This window comes from Silurus meridionalis, chromosome 14 (genome assembly GCF_014805685.1).
Source record: "Silurus meridionalis isolate SWU-2019-XX chromosome 14, ASM1480568v1, whole genome shotgun sequence".
Lineage (NCBI taxonomy): Eukaryota > Metazoa > Chordata > Actinopteri > Siluriformes > Siluridae > Silurus > Silurus meridionalis.
In genome coordinates this window covers 16,656,610-16,673,435 of record NC_060897.1, presented here as the reverse complement: position 1 = coordinate 16,673,435, position 16,826 = coordinate 16,656,610, and the positions used below count along the sequence as shown (strand labels likewise).

The 16,826-nt window shown below is 36.3% G+C and overlaps 1 protein-coding gene and 1 pseudogene across 1 annotated transcript; both read left to right on the top strand.

Moving 5' to 3' along the window:
* Positions 1-1,633, top strand: part of LOC124396389 — a 7,672-nt pseudogene extending 6,039 nt beyond the window's left edge.
* Positions 1,634-3,131: 1,498 nt separating this feature from the next.
* Positions 3,132-16,351, top strand: LOC124396390 (cytochrome P450 2K1-like). The gene is made up of 9 exons (XM_046865509.1): positions 3,132-3,416; positions 5,531-5,693; positions 13,106-13,255; positions 13,506-13,666; positions 14,253-14,432; positions 14,937-15,078; positions 15,245-15,429; positions 15,576-15,717; positions 15,796-16,351. The coding sequence occupies exons 1-9, from the start codon at positions 3,207-3,209 to the stop codon at positions 15,987-15,989; spliced, it is 1,527 nt and encodes a 508-aa protein (XP_046721465.1). The 5' UTR covers positions 3,132-3,206; the 3' UTR covers positions 15,990-16,351.
* The last annotated feature ends 475 nt before the right edge of the window (positions 16,352-16,826 follow it).

The window sequence follows — 16,826 nt, the reverse complement described above, 5'->3', positions numbered from 1 at the left end:
CAAATGTAATTTTTCCATTTATTTAATTGATTTAATTTGTGCAAATGTAATTGATTACTCAGTTTAATCAATATAAAGTGTATTGAATTAATTGCATTTATTCTATTTTTTTAAATAAAATATAATTTTATATATTATTTCACCAAGTAGACATTTTATTTAAAATTGTTTTAAAAATGTAAACTGTTGATCACAAATGTTAATAATAACCAGGACCGGGACACCTCTAGTAGGCGAATATAACAATTTACTGTATAACATGATTTTGTGCACAATTGCTGCTTTTGTTTAGGAAAATGTCACATTTTTATGTCTTTTTTCCCTGTAAAGTTAAAACAAATCTTTGTCCTGGTTCTAGACAATGTCCAGGAAGAGATTGATAGAGTTATTGGAGGTCGTCAGCCAGTAGTGGAGGACAGAAAAAAATTGCCCTACACAGATGCAGTGATTCATGAAACTCAGAGATTAGCAAACATAGTACCAATGAGTCTCCCGCACACCACTAGTTGTGATGTTAAATTCCAGGGCTTCACCATCAAGAAGGTCAGTCTGTGGTATAAAGTAAAATTATTGATAGTAAATTATTGATAAATTAATAATTCATAGGAAGGCATTAGTGTTAATGGATCATTTATAAATAGGTGTAAAGTCTCTAATACTTAAAAAAAAAAAATGTTGATAGACGTTGACATCAGCTATAAGACTTTTAATTTTTATTTTTAATTTTTTTGCAGGGAACCTGTGTGTTTCCTCTCCTGACATCTGTGTTGAAGGATGAGAGCCAATGGGAGAGCCCACACACTTTTAATCCAGCACATTTCCTTGATGAGCAAGGCCGATTTGTTAAAAAAGATGCCTTCATGCCTTTTTCTGCAGGTAATTTGAAATGCTTTTGTCTGGTGAATGTGGTGTTTTACAATACAGTAGGTTTTAACGCTACTTCTCTGTTTTCAGGGCGCAGAGTGTGTCTAGGAGAGAGTCTGGCCAGGATGGAGCTCTTCCTCTTCTTCACCTCCCTAATGCAGCACTTCCGCTTCACTCCTCCACCAGGGGTGTCTGAGGATCAGCTGGACCTCACTCCAGCTGTGGGCCTCACATTGAACCCCTCTCCCCACAAGCTGTGTGCAATTAGACGTGAACCACATTGAAGCATATTTTAATAAAACCCACAAACGCCCTTAATTAAATACAAAATTATTCTTGAAAATATATAAATATACTTGCAATTTTATGTAATTGTGATGCGCAAAAAAAAATATTAATGTCAAGTAATCACATTTGTAGCCCCAAGTGTGTTTGATTCAGTCCTAGATTTCAAGACATTTCATGGACTGTCTCCATCAACAGATTTTGAAATAAATGTTCAACTACCTCTTTGGTGCCAACACTGTCACAAATTTAAGTTTTCCTGTCTTCTGATGTCTGATGTAAACAATAACTGCAACTCTGCAACAGTGTCTGCATTTTGTTTTGTAGTCCTGCCTGTCCTGCTAATATTCGATAACCACATAAATGTGCTGGTGTATAGGTTTTCCTAAGAAAAATGACTTTTAAATAAAAGTTATTTAAAATGGTTTGTCTCATGCAAAAACAGCATGTCACAAATAAATGTGTGTTGCGTTAAAGATTAAAATTTTGCCTCTTTTATATTTATTTATTTATTCATATATATATATATATATATTTTTTTTTTTTTAAAACAAAAATGCACTCTGCATTAATCCTGCTCTAATCCAGAACTCAGCTGACCTTATTTTACTGTTGAATACTGCTTTTGAGATTAGACCTGACCAAAGTGACCAGGTCATGGAACTGCCTCCATTTATGTGTGTTTCATGTGTTTTAATCCTCATGCCTACATTACTAGAACAATTTGTTTATTTGTATAGCATTTTTAACAATGGAAATTGTCCGAAAAAAGCAGCTTTGCAGAAACAAATAATTTATAAATATATGTTGTATGGATAAACATATAGGGACAAATATAGGAACATATAGGGACAAATTTAAATAAATCTGTCTCTATATGTCCATCCATAATGAGCAAGCCAGTGGTAACAGTAACAAGGAAAAACTCTCTAAGATTCTGTGAAGAAGAAACCTTGAGAAGGAACCCATCATCATCTGTTTAACACCAAATGCCTATTCATTATAGTTGCATCATTGTTTAGGATACTGATTATTCACTATTGGACACTTCAGTGCAAAACTCAAGTTAATTGTAGTAATTCATGATAATTATAGTCCTAAGCCATTTTAGCCAATAGCTTATACTAATTAAATCTTCATGGTTCTTGAGTGGAACCATCCACAGTAGTCTCATGTATCTTTAGTCTGTCCATGTGATCCCACCCTCAACTGCAGCAAATAAATTGCAATTAAAGAGATCCCCATCTAGAAGTAGATAATCAGAATAGATCGGACAGATCCGGAGAGACAAAGGGGACAGGACTTGGCAATGTAACTGCTAGGGCATCCAGAGTTACTAATTAATCAGAAAATATAATGTTGGCTGCTTGTATGCCTAGTACAAATATTTAGCCAGAATTAAAAAGACCATTACTTTAATTTCCACACATTTCTTAACTTTATTATGCTGGAGTCTCTTATCTGGCTTTGCTGAAACATACAACTGTTCACTTGCAAAAGAAAGCTACACAATACCATGCCTTTGAATAATTTTACCCAGTGTTTATAGATAGAGGTGAAAGCAATGGGTCCAAAACAGATCCTTTTGGCACATGGAACTTTCCCTTAATATGCATAGAGAAGTGTCTATTTACATTCAATGAACAGATAACAATCAGACGATCAGAATTTTTTAGATGTAAAAGAATGTTATAGAGTATAGCAATAAAAACAGCAATAAGGTCCAGCAACACAAATAATCTAGGTGCTTGTGTGACAGCTAATGGGAATAAGTTTGTTTATCTGTAACACAATTTACAAATTAATATCACCTTATAAAATTATATGCACAAATATATAAGCAGTTATGCACAAAATGTAATGAATTGAACTGATAAATGAGATGCATAAACGTCTTTGTTTATCTCAGTTGTGTTCATCTGTTGTGTTCTAGCAAGCTCCACCCCTGTTCATTGACCACGCCCAGTGATCTGTTTCTTAGTTGCAACCCCAGCACTCTGTTTTTCAGTCTGCTTGCTTCCAGCACAATACGTTTCTTTCAGATTTCCTCTTTAACAATGGGTTTGGTTGCAGAGATTCTCCTGCAACCTACAATCACAGGCATGGTGCTTTGTCTTGTGACGATGATTCTTTTGATTGTTTATCTCTTTCCATCTGATACCAGCTATCAGGAGGAAAACAAGGAGCCTCCGGGTCCTAAACCACTGCCGATCCTGGGAAACATACTGCAGATGAACCTCAAAAGACCTTACCTGACACTGTGTGAAGTGAGTGTCTGATTGTTGTTGCAGGAGTTTGTGCATCTGCAGTATTTATTAAGGATATACTTACATGTTAAATAACCTTTTGCATTAATAGCAGCTTTAACCATTTTTTTGGAATGCTGCCAAGCAAGTTTAAATGTGGTGCGGGGCATGTTCGAGCATGACTGAAGATGAAGCTCAACAACCTTTGGGAATGTGATCAAAACAATGAATGAGTTGATAAATCAAAATGTAATGTTTTAATATGAATAAAATTTAAATAAGCATATGTATAAAAACAGATAAAGTAAATAACACAATAGGGTTGGTTGTATAACTCTTGTTTGCAAATCAGTCTTAAGTCGGCCTTAAATCACCATAATGTTGCATTCTTTTTTTTGTGATCCCCTGTTTGCTTGTACACTGCTTCTTTCAGTTTTTGTTTGTTTTGGGGGCTAATTCAAGTGAAGCTGCTGCAATAAGCCCCAAGTGTATTAACTTGTTTTTGATTTGAGGGATGTATTCAACAGGAAAAAAATTGCATTAGTCATCCACTATTTGAACAGTAGAGTTCCCAGTCTACTATAATCTATTTCATTACAATAAAATGTTTAAACCTAGCCCTAAAAAAAAAAAAATTACTTTTATATAGACATTAACACACTTATCCTGAGTGACGTACAAAAAATAATGAGTGATCATGTATTATTACACATTTTGTGCTAGATACAGTCATTGATAGCTGAAATTGCAACTGATGATTTTGTTTATTTTTGTAAACCTAGATTTATTCAATGCTACTTTAAAATGGTCTAAGTCTATTTGTCTTTTTGTTTTTTTAATTTTATGTATTTTGCTAAAAACAAGCAAAATCATCTGCCAAATAATTTTTGAGTGAGTATGATTTTATATATCACTGTCACTTTAAAAGAGGACAGTTTTGGATAAAAGATTTTCTTCTTCTTCTTCTTTCGGCTGCTCCCATTAGGGGTCGCCACAGCGGATCATCCGTCTCCAGTAAAAGATTTAATTCAGTTCATATTTATTTGGACATTGTCACAAAGCAGTTTTTTACAGAAAAATCAATGAGTAAATTAGATTAGATTTGGATTATGAATATACATTTTAACAATTATACATTCACCCCATTAATGTATCTCTATAAGTTTATCATTATACAGTATGTGATTTGTTCATCACACAGTATTTGAAAAAAGTACATCCCTATTATTTATCAGCGTGTGGCTCTAACAAACTTTTATGAACAATCGAACACATATATGTAATTTTAGCTGACAAAATACAAAACAGATTTAAAAATTGTTTTTCCTAAAAAATATTTTTAAGTTTTTTTTTTTATTTTTGCAAATAATTCCAAATAAAATATGAATAAAGTAAAATATTACTAAGACAGCCTTTTTACTTTAACCAGATTTTACCCCTCTTCAGCAAACATTCATTCATGCTTTTCTTAGTTACCGCCAGGTTTGCCTACTGCAGTGCAGTTCTTCAGACACCCACAGCAGACCATGGGAAAACATCACACCCATACTTCAAGTTACACTGGCTCAATGTTTATTTTTTGTATGTAGTAAAATATACTACTTCTGGCCTTTAGCTTTCTGCATGTTCTTGACCAAACATAAATATCTATCCTCCTCTCTAATACATTCATAAATGGTCTCTGACCCTCACTCGCTTGTTGGCCTGTCCTAATGCCTCTGCTTTCTATGTCGTTGCACCTAAAGTGTAAAATTCCCCCCTTCTCCATCTCTGTGAAACCTTCCTTCAACATTTAAAACTCAGCTAAAAAATTGTACTTTTCTCTTTTATTTGCTCATACCAATGACATGTGCTCCATCTTAACTGCAGTGATTGCAAGCTAGATAGATAGATAGATAGATAGGGTTTTTTTTTATCTTTGTAGATATGTTCTCAGCCATGGCTTTGGGGCTAAGTTGTGAATTGCAAAGTTTCATAAATTTGAATGCAAATAATTCATACTATATCTTGTTTTTACCATTTGTCTATGGGCAGTGGAGTGGGGATGATCTCTAACTGAGCTAGCTAAACATAAAAAAAGATTTGTGTTTTCTCAGTAAAATCATACTAACTTTCACTTTTTGTTTTGTTTTCAGATGTCCAAAAAATATGGATCAATATTTACTGTGTATTTTGGCCCTAAGAAGGTTGTTGTCTTGGCAGGCTATGACACTGTTAAGCAAGCTCTTGTAAATTATGCAGATGAATTTGGAAACAGAGATATCACTCCTATTTTCTTAAAATTTAGCAATGGATACGGTAAGAGAGTTTAAACTGTTCTTCACTGGACAAATAAATGTATTTACTTATTGTAAAGAAATTTATTTAAATGTTTTAGTTCATTTAGTAAGGACATTAGTTATTTATTTTATGTTTTTTTTATATTTTATGTATATATATATGTGTGTAATGTGTATATATATATATATATATATATATATATATATATATATATATATATATATATATATATATAAAAATAAAATCTTTTACCTAAAACTGTTCTCTTTCAAAGAGACAGTGATATATAAATCATACTCACACTCAAAAATTACTTTTTTTTATTGGCAGATGATTTTGCTTGTTTTAAGCAAAATACATCAAATAAAAAATACAAAAAGTCAAATAGACTTAGACCATTTTAAAGTAGAAATGAATAAATATAGATAGAGGTTACAAAAATAAACAAAGAATCATCAGTTGCAATTTCAGCTATCAATGACTGTATCTAGCACAAAATTTGTAATAATACATGATCACTCATTATTTTTTCGTACATCATTCAGGATAAGTGTGTTAATGTCTATATAAAAGTAATTTATTTATTTATTTATTTTTTTTAGAGCTAGATTTTAAAAAAATGTATTATAATAAAATAGATTATAGCAGATTGGGACCTCTACTGTTCAAATAGTGGATACAGTCCACAGTCAACACTGGATAATAGGACATTAATATTATTTAGTTTATATATATATATATATATATATATATATATATATATATATATATATATATATATATATGTGTGTGTGTGTGTGTAATATATATATATATATATATATATATATATATATATATATATATATATATATATATATATATATATATGTATGTGTGTGTGTGTGTGTGTGTAATGTGTATAAACAAAATATGTGTATATATAGCATCTCACATTTCGAGTAGTGCAGCTTGTGTAGCAGTACAGATTTACTGTCTTAAAATAACTCAACATACAGCCATTGTCAAAATAGCTGGCAACAAAAGTGAGTACACCATAAGTGATAACAGCTGTATGTTGTTTAACCACGCAAAGCCTAATTTCCGGTTCAATATGTTCATGTTTTGTCTGATTGACAGGACCACACAAATTTGTGTATCTTTTATTAGAGCAGTTAAAATATGGTGCTTTATGTATAATTCTCTCATACTGACCACTGGATGTTCAATAAGGAACCTCATGGCAAAGAACTATCTGGGAAAGTGTTTGATCGCCACTTCCAGACTAGTGAATACGAGCTGTACCACTGTCTTACAGCCTCTGAGTAGTGTTGCAAATTATGAGTCTGCATCTCTGGTGAGTAGGTTGTATTTTATTTAAATTCCTAATGTTTTTGTCATGTTATTACACAAATATTCTGAAATGCTACAGATGATGTAGGTGGCACAGTTGCGGTGGTAGTGTAGAGGTTTGGAATCGTCTTATCTGGATTTCTTGCTTTATTAAAATGGTATGCCATGCGTTGGTTTATTGCGTTTTTGTATTGTATTGATAGTTTATATAATTGCGACATGGTATTGGTGGTATTAAGAGTTGGATCAATTCGGCTAGGTCCTCACTGAAGGCCCAGGTACCAAATGCATGGCCTGAAATCACAATGTATGATTTTTAAACTATTTATTTGTATGATACAGCTGCAAATAAGTATTTGAACACCTAAGAAAGTCAATGTTAATATTTGGTACAGTAGCCTTTGTTTGCAAATACAGAGGTCAAACGATTCCTGTAGTTTTTCACCAGGTTTGCACACACTGCAGGAGGGATTTTGTCACACTCCTCCACACAGATCTTCTCTAGATCAGTCAGGTTTCTGGCCTGTCGCTGAGAAACACAGAGTTTGAGCTTACTCCAAAGATTCTCTATTGGGTTTAGGTCTGGAGACTGACTAGGCCAAGCCAGAACCTTGATATGCTTCTTACAGAGCCACTCCTTGGTTATCCTGACTGTGTGCTTCGGGTCATTGTCATGTTGGAAGACCCAGCCTCGACCCATCTTCAATGCTCTAACTGAGGGAAGGAGGTTGTTCCCCAAAATCTCGCAATACATGGCCCCAGTCATCCTCTCCTTAATACAGTGCAGTCACCCTGCCCCATGTGCAGAAAAACACCCCCAAAGCATGATGCTACCACCCCCATGCTTCACAGTAGGGATGGTGTTCTTGGGATGGTACTCATCATTCTTCTTCCTCCAAACACGTTTAGTGGAATTATGACCCAAATGTTCTATTTTGGTCTCCTCTGGATCAACCAAATGGTAATTGGCAAAATTAATACGTGCCTGGACATGTGGTGGTTTAAGCAGGGGAACCTTCCGTGCCATGCATGATTTCAAACCATGATGTCTTAGTGTATTACCCACAGTAACCTTGGAAACGGTGGTCCCAGCTCTTTTCAGGTCATTGACCAGCTCCTCCTGTGTAGTTCTGGGCTGATTTCTCACCTTCCTTAGGATCATTGAGACCCCACGAGGTGAGATCTTGCATGGAGCCCCAGTCTGAGGGAGATTGACAGTCATGTTTATCTTCTTCCATTTTCTAATGATTGCTCCAACAGTGGACCTTTTTTCACCAAGCTGCTTGGCAATTTCCCTGTAGCCCTTTCCAGCCTTGTGGAGGTGTACAATTTTGTCTCTAGTGTCTTTGGACAGCTCTTTGGTCTTGGCCATGTTAGTAGTTGGATTCTTACTGATTGTATGGTGTGGACAGGTGTCTTTATGCAGCTAACGACCTCAAACAGGTGCATCTAATTTAGGATAATAAATGTAGTTGAGGTGGACATTTTAAAGGCAGACTAACAGGTCTTGGAGGGTCAGAATTCTAGCTGATAGACAGGTTTTCAAATACTTATTTGCAGCTGTATCATACAAATAAATAGTTTAAAAATAATATATTGTGATTTCTGGATTGTTTTTTTTTTTTTTAGATTATGTCTCTCACAGTGGACATGCACCTATGATGACAATTTTAGACCCCTCCATGATTTCTAAGATTGGAGTACTTGCAAAATAGCAGGGTGTTCAAATACTTATTTTCCTCACTGTATATATATATATATATATAACCCAGCCATTAGGGAGGCACAAGCCAGTGCATTCTTAGTGCCGGTTCCAAGCCCGGGTAAATGGGGAGGGTTGCGTTAGGAAGGGCATCCAGCGTAAAACACGTGCCAAATCAAATATGCGGATCACAAATGAGAATTTCATACCGGATCGGTCGAGGCCCGGGTTAACAACGACCGCCACAGGTATCGTTAGCCGACAGGGTACCGGTGGAAATTGGGCTACTGTTGGCCGAAGGAGGAGAAGGAGAGGAGGAAGACGTCTACAGAGACGGCAGGGAAAGGAGCAGTGTAGGAGAGTGGAGTTTCGGGTTGGTACATTAAATGTTGGTACTATGACGGGTAAAGGGAGAGAGGTAGCTGATATGATGGAGAGGAGAAAGGTAGATATGTTGTGTGTTCAGGAGACCAAGTGGAAAGGGAGTAAGGCCAGGAACATTGGAGGTGGGTTTAAACTGTTTTATCATGGTGTGGATGGAAAGAGAAATGGTGTAGGGGTGATTCTGAAGGAAGAGTACAGTAAGAGTGTAGTGGAGGTGAAGAGAGTTTCTGATAGGGTGATGATCGTGAAGGTGGAAGTTGAAGGGATGATGATAAATGTCATCAGTGCCTATGCTCCACAAGTTGGCTGTGAGATGGAGGAGAAGGAAAGATTCTGGAGTGAATTAGATGAAGTGGTAGATGGTGTACCTAGGAAAGAACGGTTAGTGATTGGGGCGGACTTTAATGGGCATGTGGGTGAAGGGAACAGAGGTGATGAGGAGGTGATGGGTAGGTATGGTTTTAAGGAGAGGAATGTGGAAGGGCAGATGGTGGTAGATTTTGCTAAAAGGATGGAAATGGCAGTGGTGAACACTTATTTTAAAAAGAAGGAGGATCATAGGGTGACGTATAAGAGTGGAGGAAGGTGCACACAGGTGGACTATGTGCTATGCAGGAGATGCAACCTGAAGGAGATTGGCGACTGTAAGGTGTTGGCAGGGGACAGTGTAGCTAGACAGCATAGGATGGTGGTCTGTAGGATGGTTTTGGAGGCGAGGATGAAGAGGAGGAGAGTGAGGACTGAAAGAAGAATAAGATGGTGGAAACTGAAGGAGGAAGAGTGTAGTGTGAGGTTCAGGGAAGAGGTCAGAGAGAGGCTCAGTGGTGTTAAGGAGGTGTTGGATGATTGGGCAACTACTGCAGGAGTGATGAGGAGGCAGCTAGAAAAGTACTTGGTGTGACATCTGGAAATAGAAAGGAAGACAAGGAGACGTGGTGGTGGAATGAGGAAGTGCAGGAGAGCATAAGGAGAAAGAGGTTGGCAAAACAGAAGTGGGATAGACAGAGTGATGAGAAAAGTAGGCAGGAGTACAAGGAGATGCGGCAGCAGGTTAAGAGGATGTGGCGAAAGCCAAGGAAAAGGCATATGAGGAGCTGTATGAGAGGTTGGACACTAAGGAAGGAGAAAAGGATTTGTACCGATTGGCCAGGCAGAGGGACCGAGCTGGAAAGGATGTACTGCAAGTTAGAGCAGTAAAGGATGGAGAGGGAAATGTGTTGACTAGTGAGGAGAGTGTGTTGAGAAGGTGGAGGGAGTATTTTGAGCAGCTGATGAATGAGGAAAATCAGAGAGAGAGAAGGTTGGATGATGTGGAGATGGTGAAGCAGGATGTAGATAAGATTAGTAAGGAGGAAGTGAGAGCAGCGATTAAGAGGATGAAGAGTGGAAAGTCGGTTGGACCAGATGACATACCGGTGGAAGCGTGGAGATGTTTAGGAGAGATGGCAGTGGGGTTTTGACCAGATTGTTTAACAGGATTTTGGAAGGTGAGAAGATGCCTGAGGAATGGAGAAAGAGTGTGCTGGTACCGATCTTTAAGCATAAAGGAGATGTGCAGACCTGCAGTAACTACAGGGGTATTAAGTTGATCAGTCACACCATGAAGTTATGGGAAAGAGTAGTGGAAGCCAGGCTGAGAGAAGAGGTGACCATCTGTGAGCAACAGTATGGTTTCATGCCGAGGAAGAGCACCACAGATGCCATATTTGCTTTGAGAATGTTGATGGAGAAGTATAGAGAAGGACAGAAGGAATTGCATTGTGTATTTGTGGATTTAGAGAAGGCGTCGACAGGGTGCCAAGAGAGGAGTTGTGGTACTGTATGAGGAAGTCAGGTGTGTCGGAGAAGTATGTAAGGGTGGTGCAGGACATGTATGAGGACAGTGTGACGGCAGTGAAGTGTGCAGTAGGTACGACAGACTGGTTTAGAGTGAAGGTTGGACTGCATCAAGGATCGGCCCTGAGCCCTTTCCTGTTTGCAGTGGTGATGGACAGGTTGACGGACGAGGTCAGACAGGAGTCTCCTGGACTATGATGTTTATGGATGATATTGTGATTTGTTGTGAGAGTAGGGAGCAGGTTGAGAAGAGCCTGGAGAGGTGGAGATATGCACTGGAGAGAAGGGGAATGAAACTCAGTAGGAGTAAGACAGAGTACATGTGTGTGAATGAGAGGGAGGGCAGTGGAGTGGTGCGGTTGCAGGAGAAGAGCTTCAGAAGGTGGAGGAATTCAGGTACCTGGGTTCAACAGTGCAAAGTAATGGAGAGTGTGTTAGAGAAGTGAAGAAAAGAGTGCAGGCAGGGTGGAGTGGGTGGAGAAGAGTGACAGGAGTGATTTGTGATAGTAGGGTATCTGCAAAATTGAAAGGGAAAGTTTATAGGACTGTGGTGAGACCTGCGATGTTGTATGGTTTAGAGACAGTGGCATTGAGTAAAAGACAGGAGGTGGAGCTGGAGGTAGCAGAGCTAAAGATGTTGAGGTTTTCGTTGGGAGTGACGAGGATGGATAAGATTAGAAATGAGTTTATTAGAGGGACAGCGATGTAGGATGTTTTGGTGACAAGGTGAGGGAGGCGAGATTGAGATGGTTTGGTCATGTGCAGAGGAGGGACATAAATTATATTGGTAGAAGAATGCTGAGGATGGAGCCACCAGGTAGGAGGAAAAGAGGAAGGCCAAAAGGAGGTTCATGGATGTGGTGAGGGAAGACATGCAGGTAGTTGGTGTAAAAGAGGCAGATGTAGAGGACAGGGTGGTGTGGAGACGGATGATCCGCTGTGGCGACCCCTAATGGGAGCAGCCGAAAGAAGAAGAAGAAGAAGATATATATATATATATATATATATATATATATATATATATATATATATATATATATATATATATATATATACTGTATATAAAAATACAAACTTATACAAACTTAGAACTTTAACTTAGATCTTTCATATTGAAACATATTGTACATTCTAGGAGCTTGTTTTTGTTTTCTAAGTATTCGATTTTGTCAGTGGCGGGCCGTGCTTTTGGTACCTGGGCCTTAAGTGGAGACTTACCCAACATAATCCACCTCTTAATACCACCACCATCATGTCGCAATTATAGAATCCATCAATACTATACAAAAACGCAATATAACAACACGTGGCATTACAGAGAGAGAGGCATTTTACATATAGAGGGTGAGTACCATTTTACTACAGCAAGCTTTAAAACTCTACACTACAACCGCAGCTGTGCCACCTACATTATCTGGAGCAGTTCAGAAGCAATATTTGTCTAATAACATGACAAAAATTAAAAATGTAAATAAAATACAACCTACTGACCAGAGATGCAGAATCATAATTTTCACCGCTCCTCAAAGGCTGTAAACCAGTGGTACCAATCGTATTCACTGGTTTGGAAGCGGTGAACAAACCCTTTCCTGGGCTAAGACAAGCTAGCTAGCTTCGGAATTGACCGACCTCTCCTCACAATGTCTAGCTTTTCTGGAATTTTTACTTTTCTGTATTTTTAAGTATGTCCAAGACCAAATCAATTTCTCTTCCCCCGTAGGCATAAACAGGTGTATTAATGTGTGCAGAGCGCTACACACGTTTTTTGCCAGTCAAACTTGACTGTCACAGTTTCCCTCTGACCAAACAATCAGAGGACGGAAAAATGCTGATATTTTTGGGCTAGCTAGCTGGCCCTGTGAGGCAAATATGAAATCTGATTGGTAAAAGAAGATTTTGTTCTTTGCATGATTTGTATGTTACAAATTCAATATTTTGTACTAGTGATTGGTATGGGTTAGTGTATGATTATGGTCCAAATAACAAAGTAATCAGCAACATAATCAGCTAACCAAATACAGTCTCTATCTCTTTCCTCTTAAGTTCACCTTGAAAGTGTCCCACTGATTATACAAGTGCTCATACATGTTATAGTGAAATGATGTTGATTTAATGTGCATTCTGTTTATGATTTATAAGGATATTTTTCCGTTTTCTAATTTCTTTTTTACTTCAGGAGTTTTGTTTAGCAATGGTGACAACTGGAAAGAAATGAGAAGATTTTCCCTTACCACCCTGAGAGACTTTGGGATGGGCAAAAAAGGAAGTGAGGAGAAAATTATAGAAGAAACACAGTATTTGATGGAAGTTTTTGCAGAGTTTCAAGGTGAAATATTATTACAGTAATTGTCACTGATTAATTTTTTCATTTTTTATGCAATTACTTTCATAAATTGAATGTTTTTTTAGAGGAAATTGTTTTACAGTAGTTGATATTTTAGTTGTTTTTTTTTTTTGGTAACTTTATTACATTTTCCTCTACACCTTTAAAACTGCTGTGTACATAATGCTATTTTAAATAGCATTTTTACAATGTAAGTACAGTATTGGGATATTAATTGCTGGTTACTTTGCAGGGAAACCATTTGATACCTCACAGCCATTAAATTATGCCACTTCAAATGTCATCTCAGCAATTGTGTATGGAAGCAGGTTTCAGTACAGTGACCCTCAGTTCAAAGAAATGGTTAACCGGACCAACGAGAACATCAAGATTAGTGGCTCACCCTCTATACAGGTACTATATATATATATATATATATATATATATATATATATATATATATATATATATATATGTATATATATATATATATATATATATATATATATATATATATATATATATATATATATATATATATATATATATATATATATATATATATATATATATGAAAATATTATTCAATGTTTTATATTCAATTTAAATTGCATTGGACAATGCCAAAAAACAAGATTTTTCAACAAACAATAATCATTTTCACAAATCACTCTGTTACGCCAATGTAAAATTTCATATTTACAGCATATGTAAATATTTAAACTGGTTATTTTGTTTACTTTTATAATTGTTATTGTATTTTGTGAACCATATGTAAACATCTGTTATGTAAGATCGCTTATTCATAGTAATACTAAATAATTGCACTCTTATTTTACTCCGATTCCTATGACTGAATCTATGATCTCAACTGTAAAGTATATTAAAATATATCTAAAGCATATAAGTACTGTCATCATATATAAAATGGTTAATGATTGAGGCATTAAATAAATCTAAATATATATTATGATTAATTTGTTTTTATTTTTATTTGTAGATCTATAATATGTTTCCCTGGCTTGGTTGCTGGCTAAAGGAGTGGAAGCACATCACAGAAAACCGTCAAAAAAATCTAAAGCTAATAAAGGCACTTTTGGACAATTTAGAGAGGACGCAAAATGTTGGGGAAACCAGAGGCTTGGTTGACTCTTTTCTTATCCGCAAAAAGAACGCAGAAGTATGTTTGTGCTATATGTATATATATATATATATATATATATATATATATATATATATATATATATATATATATATATATAATCTGTGTGTATGTGAAAAGGTTTCTTTATTTCAGATTGGATAGGTTATTTAGCATGTTTTAGATGAGCAGGTATAAAAGTAATATGTGATGCATATAATTTGTGCCCTGAGTCTTAGGAAAATCTTGTTGTTCATTGTTTTTTATACATGTTTGTTTTCTTTTAAAGGAAAAGCAATAATTTAATTTTAATGATTCTATTTAAGGTTTAATAGTTTCTTTTTTCATCTATTGACAATAATATAGGTATAATATATGTTTATTTAAATAAAATAAAATAAATGAAACCCTCTGTTTTTTTATATACAGGTATAATTGCTCCAAAAAACAATGTGCTGATCAGTAAAGATTGTTCTCTCATAAGATAAAGTCTTGACTTTTACACTGGGTAATAGTTACATTTGTTGTTGTTGTTTTTTATAGAAAGCTGGAGATAAAGACACTTTATTTCATGACCAGAATCTCATAATAACTGTTTCCAACCTTTTTGCTGCTGGAACTGACACAACTAGCACAACGCTACGTTGGTGCCTTCTGCTAATGGCCAAGTATCCACAGATTCAGGGTGAGATTTAATATGCAGTAGCAAATGTTTAATCTTTTACAAACATTGTCTACTAGATGGCCAATGCAGGTAGACACATATACCCCAAAATCTGACATTTTGGGGCAAAACATTGTTTAATTTGCAGTAAAATTGTAACAAAGTTCTTGCTTTGTCCTGGTTCTAGACCATGTCCAGGAAGAGATTGACAGTGTCATTGGAGGTCGTCAGCCAGTAGTGGAGGACAGAAAAAAATTGCCCTACACAGATGCAGTGATTCATGAAACTCAGAGATTAGCAAACATAGTACCAATGAGTCTCCCGCACACCACTAGTTGTGATGTTAAATTCCAGGGCTTCACCATCAAGAAGGTCAGTCTGTAGTATTAAGTAACAGTATTCTAAATAATGCATACTGGCTATTTCAGCAACTGTAAAACAACAGACCTCTAAGTTTACATAATAATAAAAAATTAACTATTTATACTTAGTTATTTTAAAACTTTTTTTCTCTGCAGGGAACCTGTGTGTTTCCTCTCCTGACATCTGTGTTGAAGGATGAGAGCCAATGGGAGAGCCCACACACCTTCAATCCAGCACATTTCCTTGATGAGCAAGGCCGATTTGTTAAAAAAGATGCCTTCATGCCTTTTTCTGCAGGTAATTGGAAATGCTTTTGTCTGGTGAATGTGGTGTTTTACAATACAGTAGGTTTCAACGCTACTTCTCTGTTTTCAGGGCGCAGAGTGTGTCTAGGAGAGAGTCTGGCCAGGATGGAGCTCTTCCTCTTCTTCACCTCCCTAATGCAGCACTTCCGCTTTACTCCTCCACCAGGGGTGTCTGAGGATCAGCTGGACCTCACTCCAGCTGTGGGCCTCACATTGAGCCCCTCTCCCCACAAGCTGTGTGCAATTAGACGTGAACCACATTGAAGCATATTTTAAAAAAACCCACAAACGCCCTTAATTAAATACAAAATGATTTTTGAAAATGTAGTGAAATGTAGTGGTTTGGTTGTACATGGTGGGCACGCATGAATGCGTTTGTTTAATGAATAAAAGGCTGCTTAGCATGACAGGGTCTCCTGTCGGTTTCTCAGATAGATAATACAGCACTATAACATGTCAGAAGTTTTCGCAGAGATGTCTGTCGCCCACACCATATTATTTTTAGAGACTTTGTGAGCAAAGTAGTTAAGTTATTTTTTTTCTCGACAGCAATGCCAAGCCAAGAGATATATTTAATGGAAATAGGCTTCCGCCACATAAGAAAATTAAATTTATATAAAGACTTTTTTCCGTGCAAGTGTGACTTTATTTCTCGCAATTCTGACTGTTAATCATATATTCATGGAGCTAGCATTGGGGAATTGCCATGCTGGAACAGATTTGGGTCTACTAGTTCAAGTGAAGGGAAAATTCAATTCTACAGCATCCAAAGACATCCTATACAATCGCGCACTTCCAACATTGTGATAACAAATTGAACCACATATGGGAACAAAGATCAGGCATCCCAATACTTTTGTCCATAAAGTGTATTTCTCCCACAGAATATATTACACCTACTACTATGTCCTTTTTTAAAATACAATGATGAATTATTGACCATATCAACATACAAATTGCAAATCCTAACCTTACCAAGCATGTTAAACAACAACATGTTAAATAACTGCAGGTTAAATAATGTTCATAAATAAGAATCAGGTGTTTCATGTTATGAATTCGAATTCATTAACATTGGCTGGTGCTCCAAAATGCCTGGTG